Consider the following 26,360-nt stretch of genomic DNA (forward strand, 5'->3'; position numbering starts at 1 on the left):
CTGATTTCGGCCATTTACAAAAATGTGACTAAGCAAGATGCAATGAAAACTTTAAAATTTCCAACTCTCTAGAGGTTCAGGATGTTACAAAAGCAGCGTATAGACCTAACACCGCTTAATGTCATACTTGTAATCGACAATGCGAGAGAACTGCTTATTACAGACTTTAGAAACTGATTCCGTACAAGTCTCATGAGATGTTATTTTGCGACCATCAACAGTGAAAAGTCGCTTCTTGCAGCTAGCATTGAATCCACACTAAACTCTTGTTTTTATTGGGTTTGAAACAACAAAACTTGTCCAAATTTATATAGTCAGTGAACCATAGAAAAAAACTAGTGAATGATTCAATTCCAATTGACGAAGTCTGAAAAGTTGCTTTTACGCATTAGAAATATTTTGACCAGATGTGTCATCCCAATCAAACTAATATCTTCCGTTTAATGTTTATTAGTTGAAATGTTCTTCAGTAAAAATTACTTTTTCTTAACCCTAAAAAAATGCTTACGCTAAAAGAAATCCGCTAGCGCGGATCACTCTAAAACATAGTTTTTTTGCCTAGCAATGAGCCAATTACAGTTACACCACTTCGATTCGATAGCTTCCTATGTAAATTTTACTTACCCTAGGAAGAATGATTCTTGCGCCATTGCTCAAATCGTTACTTAATTGGTTTATCTTAATGAAGGCAGCACAACGATCCACACAAACACAGTGGATCGCGGTTGAAATAAAAACGAAAACGGTTGAAATTAAAAATGAAAAATACCATGCAAAAGACATTTGCGCTTCAAGTTTGCCTAAAATAAACAGATTCGCGTCCGGATTCGGTGTTCTCTATCGATCTAATTTGGCATTCAAGGTTTGGAATTTACTAGAAAGGTACATAATGCAAGAAGCAGCAAGCTTGACCACAATGTTCTGCTGGAATGTTTCGTTCAAAAGTTATTTACATTCAACGGTGTAAAGTAAAACGTCTAACGTAAAGGTTTAACTGCTAAATGTGTGGACGGCATCGCGTTTCGATTAGTACGAGAGATTGGTGGAAAAATAGCTGAATGTGTTAATTGAACGCTAAACTAGTTTTAGATCATATTTACAGATTCAACCATTTTCCTTGTGTATAGATAAAAATATGTTTGTCGAGATTCGTAACTTTCGATAATAAAAGGCATTTCACACATTCCGGATTGTACTGTTGGATTTCTTCTCCACCAGCTTATGATGTGCGCGTTTCGCTGGTTGGAAAAGCAATTTCGCCCGAAACTAGACTAAGCTTTCGATTCACTGTCAATCTGGAATCGGGTTTGCGATTCCTTCAGCTGTCTTCGCTTCCGTGCTTGCACGTGCGCTTCCGTCAGGAACAGAGACGACGCGACACCGCATGCAACCGCACCGATACAAGCCAGAATGAAGGACCAACCGAACCAATTGTTGGCGTGCTCTGGCATCCACTTGTCCTTATTGCCAAACACGGCGAACACGATGACGCCGATGCCACCACAGATTCCGGCCGCCAGTGTTAAGTAACCGATTGTCTGAAAAACATTAAAGAGGATTATTTTTTCTTCAGTCGTTAGACTTAAGGTAGTGATTACCAACCCTGATTAACTTAACGAAAAACTTCTGATCTGGACCGGCACATAGGAAGAACAGCAAAACCAGGATCATCGACAGCAGTACTCCAATCGCACACAGCGTGTAGAAAAATTGTGTAGCAACCATAAAAGCTGTGAATAGAGAGAAAAAAAAAAGTGTGAGAACCGAGCACTTTGTGAAGTGTCGAGCGCGTTGGGTCATAAAATTCGGACACGAATGTGAACAACTGTCTGCATTGTTATAGTGGATATGGATGTGAAATTAATTTGTCAAAAAATAACCAGCGGGGCTTAGAACATCATTCAAATGCATGTCAGCTATTCGTGTAGTGGCAACTGATACACTAATTCCATTTTACGACTGTGCGCGATGTATTGCTCCTACACAGAGCGCATTCAGTTGCTACCCGGCACGCTCGTTACTCCGAAATGATAGATAAATGTTCGTGGTGACATGAAAGGTCGCACTCACAAAAGATTAGCTAAATTAGTTCCGACACGCACGCAAATGCACCAGCGAACAAAGATTGTCAGCTGTCTTGCAAACGAGATAATTCACTGCTGCTTGTCCGTGCAAACTTTCAATACTTACGCGGTATCAGGAATCCTCGTATCTCGTCGTAGCCCTTGGTGAACGGATCGTACACCCACCGGCAGCCAACGAAGAACCGCCGCTGATAATCGTCATTCACATCCGGCAGCGAGCGGAAACAGTGCGTCCACAGGCCAAGCCGATCCAGCTTCGCTCCGGTGATGCGATAGTCGCTCACCAGCCAGCTTGGCGTCGCAAAGGCGACCAGCACCGTGACCAGGGCAATCACGAACACTCCCACTCCGCAGTTCCCAGCCAACGAACGGCGCTTCATCATGGCAATCTCACTGTCAATGAAGAAAAAAACAACAGAAGGCACGTTTAATTGGCGATAGATTTTTTTTTTGTTGGTGCTTTCTAGTGGTAATTTCCCGGCTAGTGAGAAAAGGGGAAGCCTGCGAATCGCGATTCGTTCCGGTGCACTTGTTTGTTTGTGAGGAATTTTACGTCAATTCACCAAGCCATTGACAGCACTCTTACAGAACCTCATGGACGCATCGCGTGAAATGCCCCCCAAACCATCGATGCGCGATCGGAACGGATGCACTTTTTTATTTTTGCATTTTGTTTTTCACTATAACACCACTTGGCATATCATTTACAATACCCACGACTGCCACTTTTGTCGTATGGGGGATCTATCCAAGCATAACAATCAGTTGATTCCCACACACTAAAGCAGGAGTTTCGCGAGTGTAACATTCTCAGCTCAAGAAGTTACGAACTAATCTGCAACTTGTTGCTCGCTCTCTGTGTCACGGTGGGAGTTCGAGGAATTCGAGAAAACTTTTCAAATTACTGCACATTTTCTTCCTAATATGGATCCTGCACGCGACACGACAGGCCACTTTGGACGGAAATGAATACCTCTTTTTGAACTTCCACATGTTTTGTTTGTGGAACGGCAGCCACTGGAGTGAGTTAGGATCCTTTCAATTTTACCACCAACAACAAACTGAGGAAACATGATCGCTGCAATCGGCGCTATATAATAATTAACTGCAGGATTTCCCATAACGATGTGATAACTACCTTTGAAGTGTAATCTACCCTAAGAACAAATCATGTTCGAATGGTGGTGAAACAAGCTGTTTAGCGGATTCAGTCATCCGCATCGAGAGGTCAAGACTCAGCATATCAAAGGAACGATTGGTATTTTTATCCTAGAACTATCAGTGGGACCTTGTAACGAATTCATCACCCACTGCACTGCCTACTGCAGTTATTTATCATCCGACGTGGAATTCGTGTTAAGCAATGTTTACACTTCTTCAAACCTGTCATACAATAACGAATGAATGCATCGCTTTGAAGCTTAGAAGTCCTAACAGAGTCATATACTATTAGTCTGCTGCTGCTCAAAGGTCACTGGTATTGTGGTTCTGTTTCAGCACACACCCTAAAACACAGTCTGGTGTCTGTCCGCCGCACGTTTACCAACAACACATTCCAACGGTTTCGGTATGACACACTCATAATTAAGTCCGCCGGGTGCATATGGGAACCGCCGCGACCACAATGGCAACCGCAGTTTTCCATTGTTCCGCCAGCTAACTAGGATATTCCCGATGATGGTCACGCTCCGGCCTGACGTGAACTTTTGGCCATATAATATTTGTAGAGAAATATGTACACTTCATCGGTCACGCTCCAGTGGAGTCCAGTTTTAGCTGTAGGTACAGCCTTTTATTGCACAATCGGTCCCAGCAGAGCGTGTGTGAAACAGTGTGCCGTTTGTTTTTTTTTTCCTCCGCAGTTGATAGTAATAACGTACCAACCGCGCTGTAATCAACAATCAACAGAAGGGTCAAACGAAACTGCGTCATTCGAGTGCATTTATTTTTGCAACAGCTCGGTGGGAAGTTAATGATTTCACAGGAGATAAGAGGGTGCATTTAGCAGATAATTAACTCGATGATTGATTGGAATATTTTACGGCAAAATATTTGTTAAATTACTTTTTGCAGTTCTAAACACGATTACACAATAAAGTTTTCTTTTACGAAGAAGCGAATTTTGGATCGCAGTTTTTCTTTTGCTTTATAACGAAAGGAATTTTTTGATTCCACTCGAGTTCGTGACCTCTACTAGAGTACTTTCATGCTATTTTTATTTAGCTTCAATTAACTACGCTAAGCATGTCCACTATAGAAACGCCGTTCGGGTACAAAAGTTAGCATGGAACATCAGCAATTCATAAACCTACTGTTTTATGACTCGTTATACTCATTTTCGTTGTTGTCTTATGCTGTATGTTATGGCTGCTACCAGACCAAACCAAGCGCCTTTTTTATTGAATTTCTAACCCCAGTGGATGTGAAAAGTAATAATCTATCTTTTATGAGAATTTCAACAGTTCAAAACGATATTATAATAAAAATTCTCGCTTACTCTAAATAATGTTCTTAGCGCTTGGATTCGGGGTGGAAGCGGCCAAGCTGGTCAAAAAAGTGGTTTTTGGTGACAGAAATTTAGAAAAAAGACACCAAAAAGTGACTTAAAAACATAAAAAAGTGAATCTGAAAAATGATCTTGAATTATTTTTTTTTAATGAAAATATTTTTCTATTTGCCTTCATTTTTTCTGCACCTATGTGTCTCGCAAAAATTGTTTATAAGATCAATTTGTTATCAAAGTATACTAAACTTTGGAAACCGATAAAAATAATAGCGACGATGATAAATTCAACAATTCAGACGTCCTCTCAGTACACAAAAAAGCATTTCCTGGGATCCGGTGTATCGTCTGCGTTCACGAATAAGTCTGGTGTACCACAAGGTAGTAACCTTGGGCCGCTTCTCTTCATTAATTTCATCAACGATGTCGCTGATGCTCTTGCGATAGGTTGCAGATTAGTTTACGCCGATGATTTGAAAATATACTTGACGATTCGCAACATGGAGGATTGTTATCGTTTTCAATCACTTTTAAATACATTTGTGAAGTGGTGTTAACTAAACTCTCTGATTATGAGTACTGCAAAATGTGAAGTGATAACATTTCATCGCACTCAAACGACAATCATTTTAAACTATACTGTCGATGGAGAAGTGCTGCGTAGAGTAGATTGCGTAACTGATCTCGGAGTTATTCTTGACCGAAAGCTTACTTTTGATAAACATCACGCTGCAGTTATTTCGAGAGCAATTGGGATGCATCGCCAAAGTTGCGCGTGACTTCAAGGATCCTCACTGTATGATAGCACTGTATTGTTCGCTAGTGCGCCCCTTACTTGAAAACGTTAGTGTGGTCTGGACTCCACACCAACTTTCATGGAACCTGCGCTTTGAGCGTGTACAAGGGCAATTCATTCGACTGGCCCTGAGAGATTTACCTTGGTGTGATCCTACCAACCTACCACCCTATCCGGACCGTTGCCGCCTACTTGGACTTGACACTCTTGACCGACGCCGTAAATTACAGCAGGCATTTGAATTCTGAACTGGATTCCTCGAAGCTGCTGTCCATGATGAATTTTCGTGCATCACAACGCATGCTAAGGCCCTCTTCTATGCTTGTATCATCGTACAAGCTACGATCGTACAAGCTTTGGTTTTTATGAACCTGCTGCGTTTAGTGTAAGAACTTTTACGAGTGTAGAGCATTTATTTGAGTCTGGTAAGCCTAGTCATATTTTTAAACATAGATTAATTAATTGTAGGAACTTTTAATGGCCTAACATTCATTAAGACTTTACTTCAGATGATATAAATAAACAATGACAACAATGACAATTTCCATTCCAAAACGAAGAACATCGAGTTCATTCTGCAACGCAGAAGAAAAAGCTATTGGTGAAAATTAAAAAGTATTTGCTAAAGCTTAGTATTCATTCCGGTTTCCTTTGATTTTCTTATTGTTTCGTGAGAAAAAAAATCTCAACTAGGACACGTTATTATATTTTTTTTAACAACTTTTCAAACATAAAAAAAATCATCTTTTTTGATTTTCTAATATTAATAGTTAGCCAAATTTCAGTTAGCGGTTCAGCAATGTCGCTAGTTTCTAGCATGTCAGCTAGCTGCGAGATTTACTTTTAGAGAACTTATGTTTTATTTTAACAACGTGCAATTAGGTCCCAAAGCTATACCAGTTTATATATATTATTTGAAAAAGCCGTGTTTTCTGAACAAAACGTGATTTTTTAAAAATGTTTATCGTTTTCCTTCGATTTCTAAATAAAGAATGAAAAACTGCTCGAATTGCGCTCTTTTAGCTGATATATAAAAATCAGAAAACCGTGTTAAACTTCAGGATCCAATTGCTCATTCAAAATTAAAATTACTGTAAATTCGGCGCTACTTTCTCGCTTCAGGTAAGATTTGGTTTATGGGGCCACCTTTCCGGGTTTCAAAGACCAGCCACTGTCAAGAAACCTTAGTCTGCGTTTAAATATGGCACCACGTCATTCCCAACGTTTAGGTTCCATTTTTACTGTACAGGATGATTTTCTACAGAAAGGTTATGGGCCAATAAACTGTGAGTTAGATCCCTGTTTCGCAAGCTCGATTTTCTACAATTTTTGAATGTTCTACGAAATTATTTGCTACAACGAAACAAACAATATCTCCGAAGAAAGTTTATTTTTATCTCACGTATATTTTTGGTTGTTGACGATTTTTACTAGAATAATGCGCTAATTTACACAAATTACTCTTAACTCAGAAAATAACTAACCGTTTTGGAGTCGTAGTGTTTTCGATAAAGTTGTTCTATTAATAATTTTCTATTTTGTAGAAGTTAGAATTTTGTGATTAATCTACCTAAAAGTGAGGAATGAGTTTTATTTTTCTAATTTTTGCATATAAAAATCCACTTTGCTGAAAAAAGGTTGAGTACATTTTGTAAGAAACAACTTTGTCGAAGACACTATGCTTATATCTGCTAATTTGGATGAACTATTGTGAAGTTTTCTCTAGAGTGCCCCTCAGAATTATTTTTTTTTCTGATATAACTTTTCATTGTGATTTTCTAAAATTAGTAAATGTTCTACAATGTTGTAAACTATTATAAAACACACAAGTTCACCGAACTTAGTTATTTTTATCTCTTAAGTTTATTTAGTTATTAAAGATTTTTATTAAAATAATGCACTTATTTATTTACAAATATCTGCACAGGAGACAGCGAGAGACAAATGCCTATATCCGGATTAAATGATCTTTTAATTATATTTAAATATAGAAAAGGTTTAGTCTGCAGATATTTGCAGATTTTAAAGATATTTGTTAGAAAATTAGTGCATTGTTTCAATAAAAATCGTCAATAATCGATGGAATATGAGAGCTAAAAATAAACTTTCTTCGATGAAATTGTTTGTTTTGTGATAGCAAACAACAATGTAGAACATTGAAAAATTGTATAAAATCACTACTAAATGTTATATTAAAAAAATTGATTTTTAGTGGCATTCTGTAGAAAACTCCACAAAAGTTCATTTAAAAAGGCAGATAGAAGTATGGTACCTTTGACAAAGTTATTTCTTAAAAAATGTGCAACAACTTTGCCGAACAAAGCGAATTTTTATATGCAAAAATGAATAAAGTAAGATTCGGTTCCCACTGTTAAGTGGATTAATCACAAAATTGCAACCTTTATAAAAAGGATAATCATTAGTGGATTAACTTTCCTGAAGGTACTATGGCTCAAAAATCTATTTTTTTTGTGTCAAAATAATTTCGATCACGTTTTTGCAGCTTTGGAAACAGTGTGCACCGTGTTGATTGCATAATCAAGATGTGCATTTTATTTCAGCTTGCATCAAAGATAACTATTCAATCTGTTCACTGAATTTCTACTTCTCCGAGCTTAAAATTATATTATATTCTGAAAACACTCTCTGGATTCATTAGTTTATTATATATTGAAATCTCATCTATCAGTATTTTTCGGATATCTTACATCTATGAACTGTGAGAAAAAAAAAGAAAGCACAAAAAAGATCGACACCAAAACTGGGATTTTTCAAAGTGAATTAGATTAATAACTCCCACAACTTTAAGCCAAATCCGTGATGGTCGATGCCAAGTTTGTGTCTTTTCGTGGTCACTTCGTATGAAATGATCCATACATGACACATGAGGTACAGATGCATTGATGAACAATTTAAAGGGAAGGACTATCATCCACACATTTTGCTTCATGTTTTGAACCAGGGGTTTGAGGGTTGTATGCAAAGCCACGACCGCAAGGTTGAAGTAGAATACTTTTACAAGAAAGATAACTCGGCTGCTTGCGTGGCAGTCATTTTTTCTAGTAAATAAACGTTGACCGTTCATTCGCAGTATTGTAATTTATATTAATACGACGTCATTGAACAGGAACGCAAATGACGGCGCGATGCGATTCGCCTTACCGTGGTGAAATGTACCGCTCTTTTTACGGCGAAGTAGGGCTATACATTTCAACACATTTCATCTTGCCGAATCGTACCGCGCCGTCATTTTCGTTCTGCATAACTGTAACCAATCACTAAGCGGCGCAAACACGTAAAAATAGTTAGAGTATCAGCATGTAGATGAAGATAATTAATTTTGGATTAAAGCGCAAAACGAGAAAATGTTAACTCTTCAAATATGCATTTGTGTTCTCCAAATTTCAGTTGTTCAATTTAATATCTGATGAAATGTTTGGGAAAGCAATCGTATAATGACCAATCAAAGGTCGAATTTTGCGTTTTGACAAGGCTTGACAATTTTCAATAGTATAATAGTTCGAATAATAAAATTGCAATTTCCTGCATTTGGTAGGAATCTTAGAAGATTTTTCAATCGATTGCTGCAAACACGAAGGAAATCCATCGAAAATTTATCGATTTATTAGCTTTTGAAATTGGACATATTTCTCACTTTTTTCGGTTTTAGATTTTCATTTCACATCCCTATGTAGCCGAACTTCCTGAGAGAAGTATTCTACTTCAAAATTAGACAACTACAACAGAATTTGATTGCATCCCGCACAGAATGTCTGCTTGTGTTGATGCCAGAAAATTATTAACCTTCAATTATTTGTTTATTTGCCTTGAAAAAAGCATTTTGCGGTTCAAAATCGGTTGCTGATTACAACTTTTGAGCTGCCATAACATTGGGGGAATTAAGATACACGGACAACATGCACTGTGGAAGCTATTTCACATTCAGTAAATTAGACGGGTGCGACAAATTTAAATTGCTAGGATGCAACACAGAATGCTTGCTTGCGTTGACAAAAATTATTAACTTTCAATGACTTGTTAATTTGCCTTGAAAAAGGCATTTTGATTTCCAAAACTGCATTCCCTGATGGCAATCTTCATGTTGCCCCAACAGTGGGGGAATAATGGCAGTCTGGCGACACACACTGAGAAGAACCGCGCTGCTTCTGAGACGTGGTGACCAACCACAGGACAAGTGTTTAATTTGAAGGCAGCCACAGGCGCGACCCGCTGCTATGGTCTGTTACTGATGTCCCTTAAGCTGGAAGTACAAAGTCAGCAGAACAAAGAGTTAATAGCATGAAAATTTAGTGCTCATTCGATGCTCATTTAATGCCATATCGCCGAATTTAATGCTCCATCATTTCTTTGAAAAATGCTCTTGTTTGCTAGCTTAAGAAAATAGCTAGCAGACAATATTCGAAAACAGCATTTTTAGTCTATAACGGTTATAGTTCTATAACGGTCAAAAACATTTAATGCTCATTTAAAGCTCTTAAAAAGACCTGATTTTCATGATAATTTTATTGATTTTATATGAATTTTTCAAAAATATGATAATACATTAATTGCTCCAATTTTTTCAAACATTTTCTTCTGAAAACAATCAGAATCTTTTGGATACGATTAGATACCAATTATATGCTTCCATATGCGAGCAGTTTCAATAACTAAGGTGCATTTTTCATTAAATATATTTTTTCAAAAATATTGTTCTGCTAGTTTAAGAAAAAAGTTAGCAGAACATGGGCCAGAAACAGCATTTTCAAGCAACAAACTGTTGTAGAATGGTCATAATAATTCAATGCTCTTGAAAAAACCAGATTTTCATGCTAATTCTATTGATTTTGTATAATTTTTTCAAAAATATGATAATACATTAACGGTCATTTTTGAATTACCTACATAAGATGAAATAATATTCGAACTACCTGTTACCTGTGCATACGTTAAACGGGTATGCAAAAGAGTAGAAAAATTGGGCGGTACAGCGGTACAGCTTGGAGAACTTTGTTTTGATTAGGAAAAGGAATTGCCTTAACAATTGCTAAACGGACTGGGCATTGATAAAAATTTGACATATGGTTGCCGTTTAAATTCGCACAACGTAAATTTTTACTCTTTTTCACAGGACATGTAGCCTTTTTGTGAGAAGAGTCTCCACAAAGGAGGCATTTTTGGTCCAAGTTACAGATTTTTGAGCAACTCGCCCCGCCTCCAGTCACTGACGGACGAGCAAAATGTTGTATTAGAAAATGCGAGTGAAACATGTTTGGTTACAGCTGAGTCGAACAGTTTCGCAGACCAGCTACTTGTCCGGAATCCAGCCATCTGCAATATCAAAATTGGTCAGGCGAGTAACCTGCACTTAAACGCTGCATGCATTTAGCGTAACGAGCGCTTGTGAAAAAATCACAACCACGTGTTATTTATTTACGCAGTGTAGAAGATATAGATATACTGTTATAATTACAACCGGCAGGGTAGACTGTTAAAATAACAATGTTTAAACCATTAAGCCAGAGCAGTGCTATGACAAGACTGAATCTTTCCTCCCTTTTTGCAGTTTTATTCGAACCAACGGACATGCGCATTGCCTCCAGACCATTCCAACTGTCGCCAGATAACTTCAAGGTGATCCGTTTCATCACACCCAATCTATACGAATTGCGAGACATCGCAAAAAGCCTGAGCTATACCGGTACAATCTCAACAGCACAGGTAGAAAACGTCAACGATCCCCGCAAGCTGCTCGCAGAAGTTCATCAGCTGGCTTCCTTCATTAATCGTTACGTGGACAATGTAATCGTCACGCTGGGTAGCCACGGAGTGGCAATTCTCCGTCGCAACCTTCAAGAACAACCATTTTTCGATCAACGCGGCGATTATCTGAAGCCCCTTCCGGTAGGGAGTGACGAGCGCACTGCGCAACTACGATTCTACCAGGGCCGGCCAAAGCAGCATATTGTAAATGTTTCCGGAGCAGGCGACAGTTTCTCCAGTGGATTCATAGCGGCCATGTTGGATGGCCAACCGGAGCCGGTTTGCGTTAACGTTGGCTTCGAGGCGGCCTGTTGTGCACTCGGTTCGAAAGGGGCCGTGGCGGAACGTTACTTCGATCGGGAACATTCCTGCTGGCAAACCACGAACGGGGCGGATTTTATCACTTTCCAATAGAACGGTAAGTTTCTGTGTATGCGGGTTGAATGGGGCTTTACCCATGAGAAAAGGTGCGATTTTATTTTCATTCTTCCAAAGATAATTATATTAAAGACAGTTGCTGGTGTGACAACAATGGACACATAACGTTGCCATTGTCTTTCAGCCATGAAAATCTCGTGTGTTTAGTTATGTCGCTGATGACTGTCCTCGGTGGATAGAACTATGTCTGTGGGCTATGCCGAATGGAACGACACGTGGCCCTATCATGTGACGTACCATTCGTGACTCAAATAATACAACACTATTCAGTTTAAAACTGAATAGAGTCGAAGGTCGAAGAGGCTACTTAAAGTTCAAATTGATATACAAATTGTAAACAGTTTATGCACATGATCTCTGAATTTAGGGTTGGAAACAAAACGTTACATGTTTGGAGGCCATTTTCGAAGAATGACTTCTTAGAGGTTCTCTGGTGTGGTCCAGAAGTTTTTATATGATAGACTTTGTTGAAATTTTGGAAATTATTCCCTCAATTTTCGTATTCACGTTTCGGCTTTTAGAAGTCTGACAGACTTAGTTTTTTTGAGCCAACCCGATTAGAAAGAAAAAAAAAATGTGACAGAAGCTGTTAGTTTGTTTCGGGAAAAACCTTAGAGGCTGTGTTTTCAATTTGATCCCGTTAGGTGTTAAAATAACAGAAATTATAATAGAAATGATTCTACTAGTATCAAACACATATCAAGATGTTTTACTAGTGTATCAGCTTTCTAACAAAATAAGATAGTATATAGAACAGTATAATAACAAACATTGTTAGAAACAACAGGTTTTGATAAAAACGAAAAATTAGTTAGAATTGTTTCAGAACTACTTCATTTCAGGTTTTTTTTATAATAACTCATTCAGATTCAATTTTGTTATCAAAATTATATGGAAAAATACAAAATTGTATCAAAATATGTTATTTGTATCTCGCGTCGATAGAATTTTGTAGTTTTTTAGTTATGCTCTTCTGATCGGGAAACGTTTTCAAATGAGTGACGATTCAATATTATCCTAGAACCATCGAATTTTTTAAACGTAAAAATCCGGTTTTTTCTAATAAACTGTAAAAAATATATTTTTCGTTGCAGAAAAAAACTTGATTTCTCAATGTTTCTTTACCATGTATGAACAGAAAGTTAAATATCGACGAAGACGTGAGAAAAATTTCAATTATTTTTTATTAGTACGCACTAAAAAAGCAAAAAAGTGAAATAAGAGCAAAACTATTGTAACAGATTCAACATAAAATTTAATTCTCAATTTAAAGTTTACTTTTTTTAAACGGTCATTATTATCGCGCCACTTTTTTCAATCTAAATCATTTTTATTTCAGTTGTGCCATAATTTTGTTCAAACGCTGTCCTAATGTTGGTTCGTTTGATATTGAATAGGTTTCAGTATACCGTAAAACGGGGTAACATTGATCATTTTTTTCACATTTTCGTGAGTATTTATATATTTTACAACTGAAATTACAGGTTTCATATTTTTAAAACCAGTACTGGCATCCTTAGAACTTGAGAAGTTAGTTTTCAAAGCCCTTCGAAAATCCTGAACATTAAAAACATTTATTTTTCGTCGTTGTTTCAATTTTCCTTATTTGGGGTAACTTTGATCAGTTTCAATTTTGAAAAGTTTTGCAACCTTTTTGAACTAAAAATGTTAGATAATGCTTTGATAACATGTTTAGAGACGCTTCCCGTTCTCCTTGACTGCTTTTACTGCGGAGGATAGTCCTGTCCTTGCATTTAGCCGCGGTATGTACTACGAGGCATTTTTATGCCATATGTAATTTTACCTTTCGATGATGAAAAAAGTTAACGTTGGTCGCGAAAGTTGCTAGAAGAATTTGTAAGTCAACAATCGTTGTAAAATTTTTGTGTTCAGAAAACGTATGTTGATCTTATATGCAAGGCCTTTTCAACAACGGAAGTATCAATAGGCCAGCTCTAGCCTCTTACGTTTTATGCTCTAGCCAAGACAACATCCTGGCGTAGGGCAGGACGTTGTGTTGACTAGAGCATAAAACGGAACTTTCCTAACAAATATAAACTAATTAACATTGAATGTAATAAATTTGACTAAAATTTTTTCTGGTTGATTGAGAAAATTTAATAACGAATTCGGAAAACATGTCAATGATTACGAAATGTTCAATATTCGACTAGTATAAAGTGCTTTTTCTGGCACTTACTAAGAGTAAGAAATATAACGATCGAATTAATTTTAAGGTTTGGTCATCAAAACAATAAAAGATTTCAACCAATACAATATTGTTCAGACCTCGAATGACACAAGACTAAGATGTTATACTCAATTTTAGCAAAAGTAATCACGGGCAGTTTTATTTCAACTATTCATGAGAAGGGTAAAACTGATCAATGTTACCCCGCTGATCAATGATACCCCGTTTACGGTACTATAGATTTATATAAATAACAATGTTGTTTCTAGTTTTACATTGTCTTCTATTATTCAGAGTTTGAAAATAGAAGTCGCTCACGGGTTTTCTATAAAAGTATCACATTTTCTAAATCGTTCATTGAGGAGGCCGGATAAAAATTTAAATTTAAAATACGAATATTCTCTGATTTTAGGAAGGATTTTATAATTAGGGTAGGGAACGTATTTTAAGCAGCCTATACAGCTTCCTACGTATAGAAACGAAATGCTCGAAATGTGTGAAGTGAAATACTAGCATAAGTATATCAATTCGTTTACTATCTTTCCCACTGTCAGTCAGCACTTGTTTTCAAATCATAAAACTCATTTAGGAAACATAGATAATAATCAATTCAGGTTTCCAGCCGAGAAACAATACTTAAATCATCCCGAATTTATTTTGAGCAATTCGCATCTGCAGGGCCAGATTTTGGTGCTGGTGGCCCGGGGCAGATATTTTCGTCTTTTTTTAAAACATTTAGAGGCAAGAAAATTACAAATTGTGAAATAACTTAACGCTTCGTGAAAGGAGCGAGGAGCGCTCTTCATTCTTTCTTTCCGTTTGTCATGTCTGGTCCAGGACTATGAGGGCCAATCGAGTTCGACGACCAAGTCGGGCCATGGTCGAATCCAGTCTACTCGGCCTCTGTAAGAGAGCCCATAATCTCACTTTTTTTATATACTCGGTGAGGTTTCATCGTATGCATGTATGCATGTATGTCAAGATAGACGAATCGGCAACGCATTCTACCAGCAACCTCATGAGCATAAGTTCGAGATTCGAGACTGGCAGTAAAATAATTGGATACTAAAAAGGCAATTTTTACCAACAATATAAAAATAAACGATAAAAAATACACGCAAAAGTGCAAAAAATCGAAAGATTTAGATGTGTTCGAATCGCCTAAGCAATGAAAAAATTGTCCAATTAAGACGAATGTATATTTTGAATATAGAATTGAATATTTTGTAGCTGTAATAAAGCTGAATAATCGCTTCTACAGAATCGATCAGCATGTATAAAAATTGTTCAATCGGCTGAGGCTTCTTATTAAGCCCTTGTTTGGCTATTTAGGAAGCCGAATGTAACAAGTGGCTTATTTTGTTCTCCGAAATCGACTGATTGAAAGCTGATTAAACACTTAAAAATACATTATTCGACCTATGTTCAACCGTCAGCTGAATAAGATTAGTTATAAAAGCGTTTATTTTGCCAAAAAAATGTTGCTTGGATTGGTAGTATGTTTGTAAAACAGTAGCTGCTTTAGAAAGTGATCTGGAAAAAAAAGTTGGAATTTATAAAGCAGGTGACAACGACAGGACCTCTTGTTCCTGATGAGAATGACGAGGAAAATACATTGAAAATTAAGTTATTTCCAATTCAACCGTTGAAACCATTTTATAATAGTATATCGTACTCAAATTAATTAACAGAAATTAAATTGATATAACATACTGACTGCTTTCTGTTTGGTATATTTTTTATCGATCGGTACAATTCTCTATTTTTATGTACATATACGTTTCGCTTTTTAAAATATCTCACAAACTTTTAAACACCGGATTAAAAAAAAGATTTTTATATAGAAAACAGTAAGTACCAAGAAACGTTTATTCAATCAGTTTGTTCAGTGTTTAATTGATGTTGCCTAATAGCTATTTTTTAAATTGAAATAGCGCTTACCCAGCCAAAAATTAAATAATGGCGTAAAGTATTTCAAAAATTTAATCCATAATTTATTGCTTGTTTAGCTGAAGGGGAAGGATCATGTAAAGACAAATTGTTATTGTATCTTTGAGTATCGCTTACACTCTTGATATTACATTAAACAGATTTCAAATATATTATTATAACGTCGCGATAAACCTATTTTAGTATTGTTAGAAATGGGGCAAAATTGACTTGTTTTATTTATTTGGTATATTCACCAACAGGCATGCAGGTGCCCTAATAGTGTAATTTAAAGCTAACAACTTGTTGCTGACATTTTACGTGAATCAGACCCCAACCAACCGATTTCTGAGACTTTTACTACTCAATATAAGACATAATTTGACTACCACTTTTAGATATTAGCACATTACCATTATTGCTAATACATTCTCGATATTATTTCACTTTGTGAAATATACTAAAACCATGCAAAAACCTCTTTTCGTAGAATCACCGTTTTGAGCTCAGTTTTTGTCGGATTTAGGTTCTGTTTTTTTTACAGATGGGTAAGAAAATGCTGATATGTGGACAAACTCTTAGAATTTTCATATTTGGCTTTAAAACGAAATGGCGTCGAAAAAACATCGAAAATTTCCGATTTCTCAACAATTGAAAAAGCCGCCACTGTTGCCCCTTAAGGTGAAATGTGTTCAAACTCGGGAGAATTTGTTTTTGGGTCAATATACAGGGTGGTGACTACCGGGAAAAACCGGGAGAATCAGGGAATATCAGGGATTTAATTTTTCGATCAGGGAAATCAGGGAATTTAAAAAGTCATCAGGAAAATTTTAAAGGCTTGGGATTTTTTACGGAGTTAGTTCTGAATTGGATTTATTTCAATGCATTTGATGTGAACGGTCACCAGAAACCCTACAACAACACTCAATAATAACTTGTTCCAGGTAGAAGAATTTTCCTGGAAAGAAATTTTCTAGAAGAACGCATCCATGTTAGCATAGGTTTCATTTAACCCCATCATCGCGAAGTGACAGGGTTTTCCTGGATAAATAACCTTCAAACTCTTCTTACTCAGCAACATGCATAATTTGTATAAACTCTATTGTAAATTAACGGTCGATTTCTTCTCCAACCGTTTTAAATAGTTTCATCGGTAAAAAATTCAAGTGTATTTGCTAAACTGCAAATAAAGTTTAAATTTTAGGTGAATTCCCGCGGGGATAGATTAGAGCATTGTAGCACTGATGATACCTTGTACAGGGCTCATAACGGTTAGACAATGCAGCTGTAGTGACTTTAGTGACCAAGATGTCATGAAACAGTCATTAAATTTTTTGAAAAGTATTCAAATAAGTACTAACAAGTCATCAAGTAGTGCGCGAATTTTATGCTAATTACTACGCTTTTTTAAAAAAAAAACAGTGGTTAGACGAGATTTTTTTCGGTTTCTTGCAATTGCTTCCAAACTATTAACGCACCTTCTAACATCGCCTGAGCAAGCTTCACTATCGCCATTGTCATATTCCAGTAATTAAAAATGGTGATTACTTCCTTGCAACAGTAGTTTGAGTGTGTTCATAACTCGAAATATAGTGAGTAAGTAGTGAGTTAATGTTATCAAATTTCTACCCCGGAATTTTTACCAGCAGAATTAATTGAAACTAACTTAAATGAGATTAAATCAATCATTGAAATTTCCAAGAGTATAAAAACACCTCGTCACGATGGGATTTTAAACATTTTAAATAAAGTTCTTGAGGAATTCTCAGGAATTGTTTCAAAACGAATTTTTCGCCAAATTATTGAAAAATGCTAAAAAGGCTCAAATTTTAAAGCCGGATAAGAAACCAGCTGAGGTTTAAAGTTGTCAAGCAATCATTTTATGATGATACGAGCTAATAAATCTGGAAGTTATTCAAGTGGAGCTGCTCTTCTATACATAGAAAAAGCATTCGACAGAGTTTAGCATAAAGGTTTGATTGCAAAATTGTTAATTTCTAATTTTCTACTTTTTACAGTCAAGAATTTAAAATAATTTTTTAACTGATCCAACCAGAATTCCAGATCTGATTGATTTTCTTGTCAAAGCAGGTATGTCTCAAAATAGTTAATTGATAACACTGTTCCTGTGACTTTTGGTGCCCCTAGACGTTTCGGAAATGCCTCAAGTCTTCAGAGACTTCAATAAAATTTTCCCGTAAGTAAACGGAAAAACGATGAACACGGCGAATAATTACTCTGCGGTCTTTTGACGTCCTTTTGCATTTACCAGGAGCACTAAAATGAACAGGTTAAGAAGCTATAGTATTTCTAGGGTACTTATTTGAGCTTAAACTTTTTTTCACTTTTGTCGACCAGTGTAATTTTCATTTTCAATTTCATCAAACTGGACGTGTTTCGCAACAAAAAAAATATTTTTGTTCAAGATTCAAGTTAGCAAAAGCGAAGCTAAACTGTTTTAATTACTGGTGGGAATTTTAGCAGGAACCAGTTTAAGTCTGATCCTTTCTAGTTTTGACTTTTGAGATTTAGGTGGAAACCTATGATAGTCGTAACTTAAATCAGTTTAAAATGAATTTGAACAGTCAGGGAAAAAATTTTCAACATCAGGGAAAATCAGGGAATATCAGGGCTTTTTTTTTTTAAATTGAGTCGCCACCCTGATATACATGAAAAAATCAGACATAAAAACCAAGGCAAAAAAATTGTTGCACTGTGATATTTTTTTTTCTTCATTTTCTCGCGATCATTTTTGTTATTTTTTTGTTATAAATTATCAATCGCAGACACTTGTTTTTCGCAACTGAGCTCATTTAGAAAGTACATTTTTTAACCACTTTTTGTTGGGATTGTCAATACCCTGCACTAGATGTTTGTAGTTTCGATCGATGGAACCGAATCCCCACAGTAAACGAACTGTCAAAAGCGATCGCATGGTGGTGCGATCTTCCTTTCTTTCTTTGTATTCGCAAACGCTGTAGAGCCAACACGTATAATAAAGTTCTCTTATTCTTAACCTTAAATTTCCACGTGTTCTAATTTTCCGTATCACTGCACAAAGATCCTTTCAGGTTATGGGCCCAGTTAGCGCGAGTGCGGGAAAAAGTGATAAATAAAATATGAACAGAGAAGTGGAAAATGTCCGCGTGCCTCAGTTCGATGGATCGAATTATCCGCAGTGGAAGTACCGGATGTCGGTGCTACTGGAGGAACACGAACTTCAGTGCTGCAGGAAGCGGTGGAAGATCCGCAATTATTGATGAAAAACGATGATCCCGCCGCTGTGAGGGAGGCGAAAAATAAGTTGGCTGAGAAGCGAATAAAAAAGGATAGGCGTTGCAAGTCGCTGCTGATTTCTCGGATTGGCGACAATATTTTGGAGTATATTCAGGATCAGCAGTCCCCGAGGGCCATTTGGATGGCTCTGGAGCGCGTGTTCCAGCGAAAAAATATCGCCAGTCGTCTCCATCTGCAGAAGAAACTTCTCACACTTCGGCACGAGGGCGGAAGGTTACAAGATCACTTCTTAACTTTCGAACGAATCATTCGGGACTATAAGTCGACCGGAGCGAAGCTGGAAGAAATCGACATCGTATGCTATTTGCTATTAACGCTGGGGCAAGGCTACGCCACCGTTGTTACCGCATTGGAAACAACGCCGGAGGACAAACTGTCGTTGGAGTTCTGCAAGTGCAGATTGCTTGACGAGGAAATCAAGCGCGGCAGTGAAGGTAGAAGCAGGTCTAGTAGCTCCGAAGTGGAAGCGGCTGCATTCAGCGGATCTGGCGGTGTGAAGCAGCAGAAGAATAAGAAGAAGTATTTCAAGTGGAAGTGTTTCGGATGCCAACGGGAAGGGCACAAGATTGCCGATTGTCCAGAAGAAAAGAAGAAGAAGGAATCTGCAAAAACCAGTGCACATCTGGGAAAAGCCGACAAAGGTGTTTGGTTTCTCAGCGATGAGCATGATGGACAACCGAAAACGAGCTGGATCATTGACTCTGGTTCATCGGAGCATCTGACCAACGATCGGAAGTTGTTCGAGAAGCTATTGCCGATGAAGGAACCGATGCGCATCTCGGTGGCGAAGGAAGGGCAGTCCATCGTCGCCAAACAGTACGGTGAGATCCATGCGTTTGCCATAGCGAGTGGTAAACCGATTCGAATTACTCTCAAAGACGTGTTATACATCCCGGAAGCGTGAGTGAACTTATTGTCCGTTGGTAAAATGGAAATGGCTGGACTAAAAGTTGTGTTCGCTGACGGTGTAGTGAATATTAAACGAAATTCGGAAGTGATCGCAGTTGGAGTACGCCGCGGGAAACTCTACGAGATGGATTTCCATCGGGAAGAGCCATCCAAATCAGTGTTATATTCGTGCGGTCGGGTGCCCAAGGAACTTGAACTCTGGCATCGTCGGTACGGGCATCTCAGTGCGAAAAACTTAAAAGTGTTGATAGCAAACGAAATGGTCGAAGGACTGAGTGGTAAATTGAAGCCATCCGGTGGCAAGTTCGTTTGTGAACCGTGTCTCGTAGGCAAGCAATCGCGTAAGCCCTTTTCCGCGCGCGAGGGACGACAGTCGAAGCGAGTGCTTGAACTCATTCATTCGGACGTGTGTGGCCCAGTGTCGCCGGTGAGCATAGAAGGCGAAAAGTATTTTGTGACATTCGTCGACGACTGGAGTCGGTTCACGGTTGTATGGTTAATGTACTCGAAAGACGAAGTGTTGAATAAGTTCAAAGAGTATGAAGCGTTGGTGAGTTCGAAGTTCGGAACGCGTATTTCACGGTTTCGCTGCGACAACGGTGGAGAATACGTCAGTCACGAGTTTAAGAAATTTTGCAAGCAGCAGGGAATCCAAATTGAATGGACCAGTCCCTACACACCCGAGCAGAACGGCGTGAGCGAGCGAATGAACCGGACACTTGTGGAGAAGGTTCGGTCCATGCTCGAAGACAGCGACGTCGGCAAAATGTTCTGGGGTCCTGCTATCCAAACGGCGGCATACTTGGCCAATCGCAGTCCTGCCAGTGCGATCGATCAGCGGAAAACTCCGTACGAGGTTTGGGAAGGACGGAGACCAAATGTCCGGAGCCTGAGGGCGTTGGGAGCAGACGTCTTCGTTCACATCCCCAAGGAGAAAAGAGAGAAGCTGGACGCGAAATCCTGGAGAGGAACTTTTGTGGGCTACTCCCACTGCGGTTATCGAGTATGGGACCCTAAGCGCAAGGAGATCGTTGTAGCTCGAGATGTAGTCTTCGTCGAGAGTGAAAGAAAATTAAGTTTGGAAAAGAGTCTTAAGCCTAGCAGCATCTCCGATGTGTTTCCGGTTCGCGCAGTTCGAGACGAATCCGATAGCGAATCCGACAATGATAGCCATGCTGAAGATACCTCCGACGAATACGGTGAAGTACCGGAAAGACCGGGCGATGAATCGGACGAGCAAGGTGCAGGTTCGATTCACGAAGATGCGGATGAAACCTTCGGCAGCTGTGCTGATAAAACAATCCAAGAAGACGGCGCAGAAGAAACGGAAGATGCCTGGGAAACAGCGATAGATCGTAAATCGAGACGAAACCGTAAGCCTCCGGGTTGGCATACGGAGTACGATATGAATGGTTTCGCCATGAATGCAACGAGTTTCGTGGAAAACCTACCAAGTTCGCTAGCGGATATGGAGAAACGACCGGATTGGGAAAAGTGAAAAGCAGCCATCCGTGAGGAGATGGAGTCTCTTGAGCGAAATCAAACGTGGGTGTTAGTAAAACTTCCTGAAGGACGAGTACCAATCACGTGCAAATGGCTATTCAAAGTGAAGCAAAACGAAACCGATGGGAAGGAACGCTACAAGGCTAGGCTCGTGGCTTCAGCCAGAAAGCCGGATTCGACTACGGTGAAACCTATTCACCAGTGGCGCGTCTAGATACCGTGCGTACTGTTCTCGCTGTAGCAAACGAGCAGAGGATGGCAGTGCACCAAATGGACGTGAAGACTGCCTTCCTCAACGGGCAGTTGGACGAGGAGATTTTTATGACACAGCCGGAGGGTTTCGAGCAAGGCAAGGATCTGGTATGCCTCCTCAAACGTTCACTGTACGAACTTAAGCAGGCATCAAGGGCTTGGAATGCGAGGTTCCATGCATTCGTGGAACGACTAGGGTTCACCAGAAGTTTGAGCAATCAATGTCTCTACGTAAAGGGATCCGGAAGTAACCAAGTTATCCTTGTGCTGTACGTGGACGACCTACTTGTGGTCGCTCGTCAGCTGAGGACGATTGAAGCAGTGAAGCAGTGCCTGGCGAGTGAATTTGAAATGATGAACATTGGAGAGGTGCGAACGTTTCTCGGCATGAAGATTGACCGGGACGTGGAGGCGAGGAATACTCGAATTAGCCAGAGAGGATTTCTCAAAAATTTACTTCGTCGTTTCAACATGCTCGAGTGCAATCCAGCATCAACACCGATTGAGTGTCGCCTGCGCCTGACGAAGGGAGTAGAAGCCGAACGTACTGAGAAACCGTACCGAGAATTGATCGGGTGTCTCACGTACGTGACGCTGACGTCAAGACCGGATCTGTGTGCTGCGGTCAGCTACCTGAGTCAGTTCCAAAGCTGTCCTACGGAAGTACACTGGATGCACGCCAAGAGGGTGCTGCGGTATATTAAAGGGACGTTGGACTTAGGTCTGGTGTTCTCAGTGAAAGATTCAACACCGACTATGGAAGCATTCGCCGATGCAGATTGGGCGAACGATCCGGTGGACATGCGTTCGCTTAGTGGATACGTCTTCCGAGTGTGTGGCGGTACCGTAAGCTGGTTGACTAGGAAGCAGTCTAGAATTTCGCTCTCTTCTACGGAAGCTGAGCTCGTGGCCTTGAGCACCGCTGTGTGTCACAGCATCTGGCTGATTCGTCTGCTCAAGGAACTGTCGAAGGAGCCGGAGAGCCCAGTGGTCTACTACGAAGACAACCAATCTACGATCAAGGTGGTCGAGGAAGAGCGGGACACTGGTGGCTTAAAGCACGTTGATGTTAGGCATCGATTCGTCCGTGAAGAGATTCAGCGGGGGCGTATAGCTGTGCGATACATCCCACCGGCGAGCAAGTCGCAGACGAAATGACCAAGGGCCTGCAAGTAGGTTTGTTCCAGAAACATCGAGCCAACCTGGGACTGATCCGTTCCGGATATTGAGCGGGGGTGTTAGGATTGTCAATACCCTGCACAGATGTTTGTAATTTCGATCGATGGAACCGAATCCCCACAGTAATCGAACTGTCAAAAGCGATCGCACGGTGGTGCGATTTTTCTAACCTTTCTTTCTTTCTATTCGCAAACGCTGTAGAGCCAACACGTATAATAAAGTTCTCTTATTCTTAACCTTAAATTTCCACGTGTTCTAATTTTCCGTATCACTGCACAAAGATCCTATCACTTTTTTGCGACAAACTGAAAGTTCTCAGGTAAACTACAATTTTGTCGATGAAAGTATTGCTCGTACTCACATACCGGAGCCGTGAGAGCCATCGGCTTGCAAAAAATCTGAGTAAAAAGTATTATGACAGCAAAGCTTCTTACTACCAAGAAGACAGTTAACGCTAAGGTTCGTCAGTAATATTTGAATTTAAATTTTCTCAGTTTTCTAAGTTGCAAGGTATCCGAGCAGGCTTGTGATCTAGTTACCTTGACAACTTCTTGACATTGCGGAAGTAATCGCTGTTTACGTCTTTGTGGCATCAGTTTGATTTCAGGTGCAGTTAAACGTTGGCTTGGAAAGTGTAACAAAACCTCTTGAATTGTCCTTTTTCAAATTTACCGAAATCTAAAGCACGTGTACTATAGTAAGATATAGTATCTATAGAAGACTACATGTAGGCAAGCATGTAGTTATCCACAATCTCATTAGAACGCAAACGTCAGGTTATCTCTACAGCAAAATAGTACCTTTCCAGAACACAAGAGTGAGAAAATTAATTTTACCGAGATATCGCAATGCTCAATACGGCAAATCCTTTTTCGTGCGAGGTCTTGTGTATTGGTACGAACTCCCTCGGCAGATCGTTTTAACCGATAGCACTTATTAAACATTCGCTTGGTTGTACTTTCTACTACTACAAGTTGACGCACTTCATGCATTCGATCTTTATATACTATGTAACGAAAAAGATGTATGTCTTATGTTACGTGTTTAATAAAGCAATACAACACAATAAGGTTGGTTTAAAAAGTCTAGATAATCTTGACCATTTAGTAATTGGGCCAGAAACACACGAAGAAAACAGTTGTTAAGTGTGTTCTATGCCTTAAAAAGCCGATTTAAAAGCGATGTCGAAAATTGGTGCTATTTTACGCGTATTTGTAATTTATGGAAGTGGATCAAATGGTTGGGGTGATCGGGAAATTGAGCTGTTTACTTATGAATCTTCCGGTTCTTAAATGGTATGTATATTTTGTCTGAAATGTTTGCAACGCATCTAAAAGAATTGTTCAAAAAAGTTGTTCGGTCAAATCTACACTATGTTCACGATTCGTCAGCTTCAAAGAACCTCCGAAACTAAGAAACCACGCAGCATTAAAGTATGTAATTGATACCTTAGGGAAATTGGGAAAGAAAAACCCCTTCAATGTTCAAAGCTTCAAAAGCATGAGAAATTGAATGAAGCATGAGAACAACTGACGGGCATATAGCATTACAATTAATAGATTGCCTCTAAATTTTATTATTATAAAGTTTCTTAAAAATAAACTCCAAAGAAATAGATTTAGTGATTTTTTTTAATATTCGCAACGGCCTAACTTAAAAAAATTAAAAAGCTGTTCGAAAGCGCGCGGTGGATAATTTTCCTAGCTCCAAATAAAAGATAAAAACTTATGTTTCCAAATATTAAAGACTTTGGAAATGTCCATTTTTTTTAATTAAATTGTTCTACCATGCACACCATGGCTTCTTCAAAAGAACTCTAAACCAAAACAAAGTACTTTCAGTTGTAGCAAAAGCATTAAAAATAAATATAATTCTTACCTGCGCCTTGTATCAGTGACAAATGACGTAGTATTAAAATTTCAAAAAAATTATTTGTTTGAAAATAGGAAATCTGTAATGTTACAGCATTCACAGGGGTCCCCACAAAGGGGTCAGTCTGGAATGCCAAATCCGCCCTGATTTCACAGTTTGTTTCGACATTACGTTCAGTAAATTGCATAGCCTCGGCGAGTGCGAGACACCGTACGAACACATCGAGGCCGTACAGAGGAATAATCAATATATAATTTTACTCATAAATAATTCAATTCGTTCGCTTTCTATCGCCTTGCTGGGCAACAACGTTCTATGCACGGACACACGTATGTGGCCTGCTAACGTCCTGGAAGCCGGAGGAATTGGGGGTCACGCGTGTAAATGTCAAATATTTTACACCAGCAAGAAGCAGGCCACCGGAAGTGGCCTGCATATAATTTACAAACAGTACGGTTGCAACTGATAGGTGAGCTCACAGTAGTATCAGCGTTAGGGTCTAGTTTATTTTTGTTTTCCATCCGCATAAGATTAACATGAATGGGTTGATTTGATTGTGGAAATTTTTAAGAACTACGGGGTTATTTGTAAGACAAATCGGCCGTTGATCGTCCTGAGCCTCTTATTGATTCGTTTGTAAACAACTTGATGACCTGTTGGTCGTCGCCTGGCTTAAAGTATCACACACTGAAACACTATCTTCGAGTCTGATCTACACGGAGGTGCCGCGTTGTGAAGCCAGGTTGAACAGCGCCGTGTGTTTTGTGACACGAGACATTCTAATGGAAGCAATTAAGTAGCCTGCGCTTCCCAGACAATGTGTCTTTCGTTTAACGATCTGCTTCTCCAAAACAGTTACAGTTAGAATCGCTCGTGGGTGCACTCGAGAGGTTCCTGCAAGATTCACACAGTAAACATATTCTCGCGTTTGCTTTTGTACTAACACTAATACACACAGTTACTCATCCGATATCTTAAGGCGAAGACGTTTGCACTAATATATCAGGGCAACCTCACACTCCCATTGTTGCGACAAGCAAGGCTTGCTAGGTTTCCGAACTCATTTAATTAGAATTTTTCAAGAAAACAATCTGTCACTGTTTATGATAAACTTTTTCTGCTTCAATGAGAAACCTTCAGAAAATTCCAGTTGGAACCGCTTTGACTACCAAACAATGCCAGGTTGACACGCATTCACGCACTTGTACAACACTTCGCGAAGAAGGAAACACCCCACAGAATAATTACGTTTCGAACCCAAGCTTCGACGAAGTACCAGCGCCATTTTCACCCGTTTAGGAGTCGCTAGCTTGAAAACCCCGAAAAAGGCCACACGTACTTAACTTTCCCGACAGGTCACTGGACGTCCGATATATGCCGAACGTTTCGGATGCTGCAACGAGACTAAACTACTGAATACTTGCACGAAAACTTACACTGTCTTGGCACGCCCAGATATCAGTTCCGAATTCGCTTGCATTTACACGGTGAGAAAAGACTCGAATGAAACATAAAAACGTAGACAGTCCCCTCCAAACCCCTCGCGCTAACTGAGCACTTCGCGGTGGTGAAAGATCTGTGGCCTCTGTTGCCTCCAATACCTAGGCGCTGAAACCGGACTGACCGCGGCAGGCACTGCTACCA

The 26,360-nt window shown here is 39.1% G+C and overlaps 2 protein-coding genes across 4 annotated transcripts in view; one reads left to right on the forward strand and one right to left on the reverse strand.

Moving 5' to 3' along the window:
• The window catches only part of LOC129729472 (uncharacterized), a 279,093-nt gene extending 267,376 nt beyond the window's left edge, over positions 1-11,717 (forward strand). Inside the window, exon 6 of the mRNA XM_055688064.1 lies at positions 10,950-11,717. Within this exon, the coding sequence (XP_055544039.1) occupies positions 10,950-11,560 (611 nt within the window). The 3' untranslated portion in view covers positions 11,561-11,717. The remainder of the gene's footprint in view (positions 1-10,949) is intronic.
• LOC129729473 (claudin domain-containing protein 1) lies at positions 435-26,360 on the reverse strand. 3 transcript variants are annotated; one of them, XM_055688065.1, is made up of 4 exons: positions 26,153-26,360; positions 2,191-2,477; positions 1,603-1,730; positions 435-1,538 (listed from the first exon to the last, which is right to left on the reverse strand). In XM_055688065.1, the coding sequence occupies exons 1-4, from the start codon at positions 26,194-26,196 to the stop codon at positions 1,272-1,274; spliced, it is 726 nt and encodes a 241-aa protein (XP_055544040.1). In that variant the 5' UTR covers positions 26,197-26,360; the 3' UTR covers positions 435-1,271. The 3 variants fall into 3 exon arrangements, with proteins under 3 accessions (XP_055544040.1, XP_055544042.1, XP_055544041.1); XM_055688067.1 differs by having other exon boundaries at positions 26,056-26,197; XM_055688066.1 differs by lacking the exon at positions 26,153-26,360 and adding an exon at positions 3,058-3,092.

Source organism: Wyeomyia smithii, chromosome 3 (genome assembly GCF_029784165.1).
Source record: "Wyeomyia smithii strain HCP4-BCI-WySm-NY-G18 chromosome 3, ASM2978416v1, whole genome shotgun sequence".
Classification (NCBI taxonomy): domain Eukaryota; kingdom Metazoa; phylum Arthropoda; class Insecta; order Diptera; family Culicidae; genus Wyeomyia; species Wyeomyia smithii.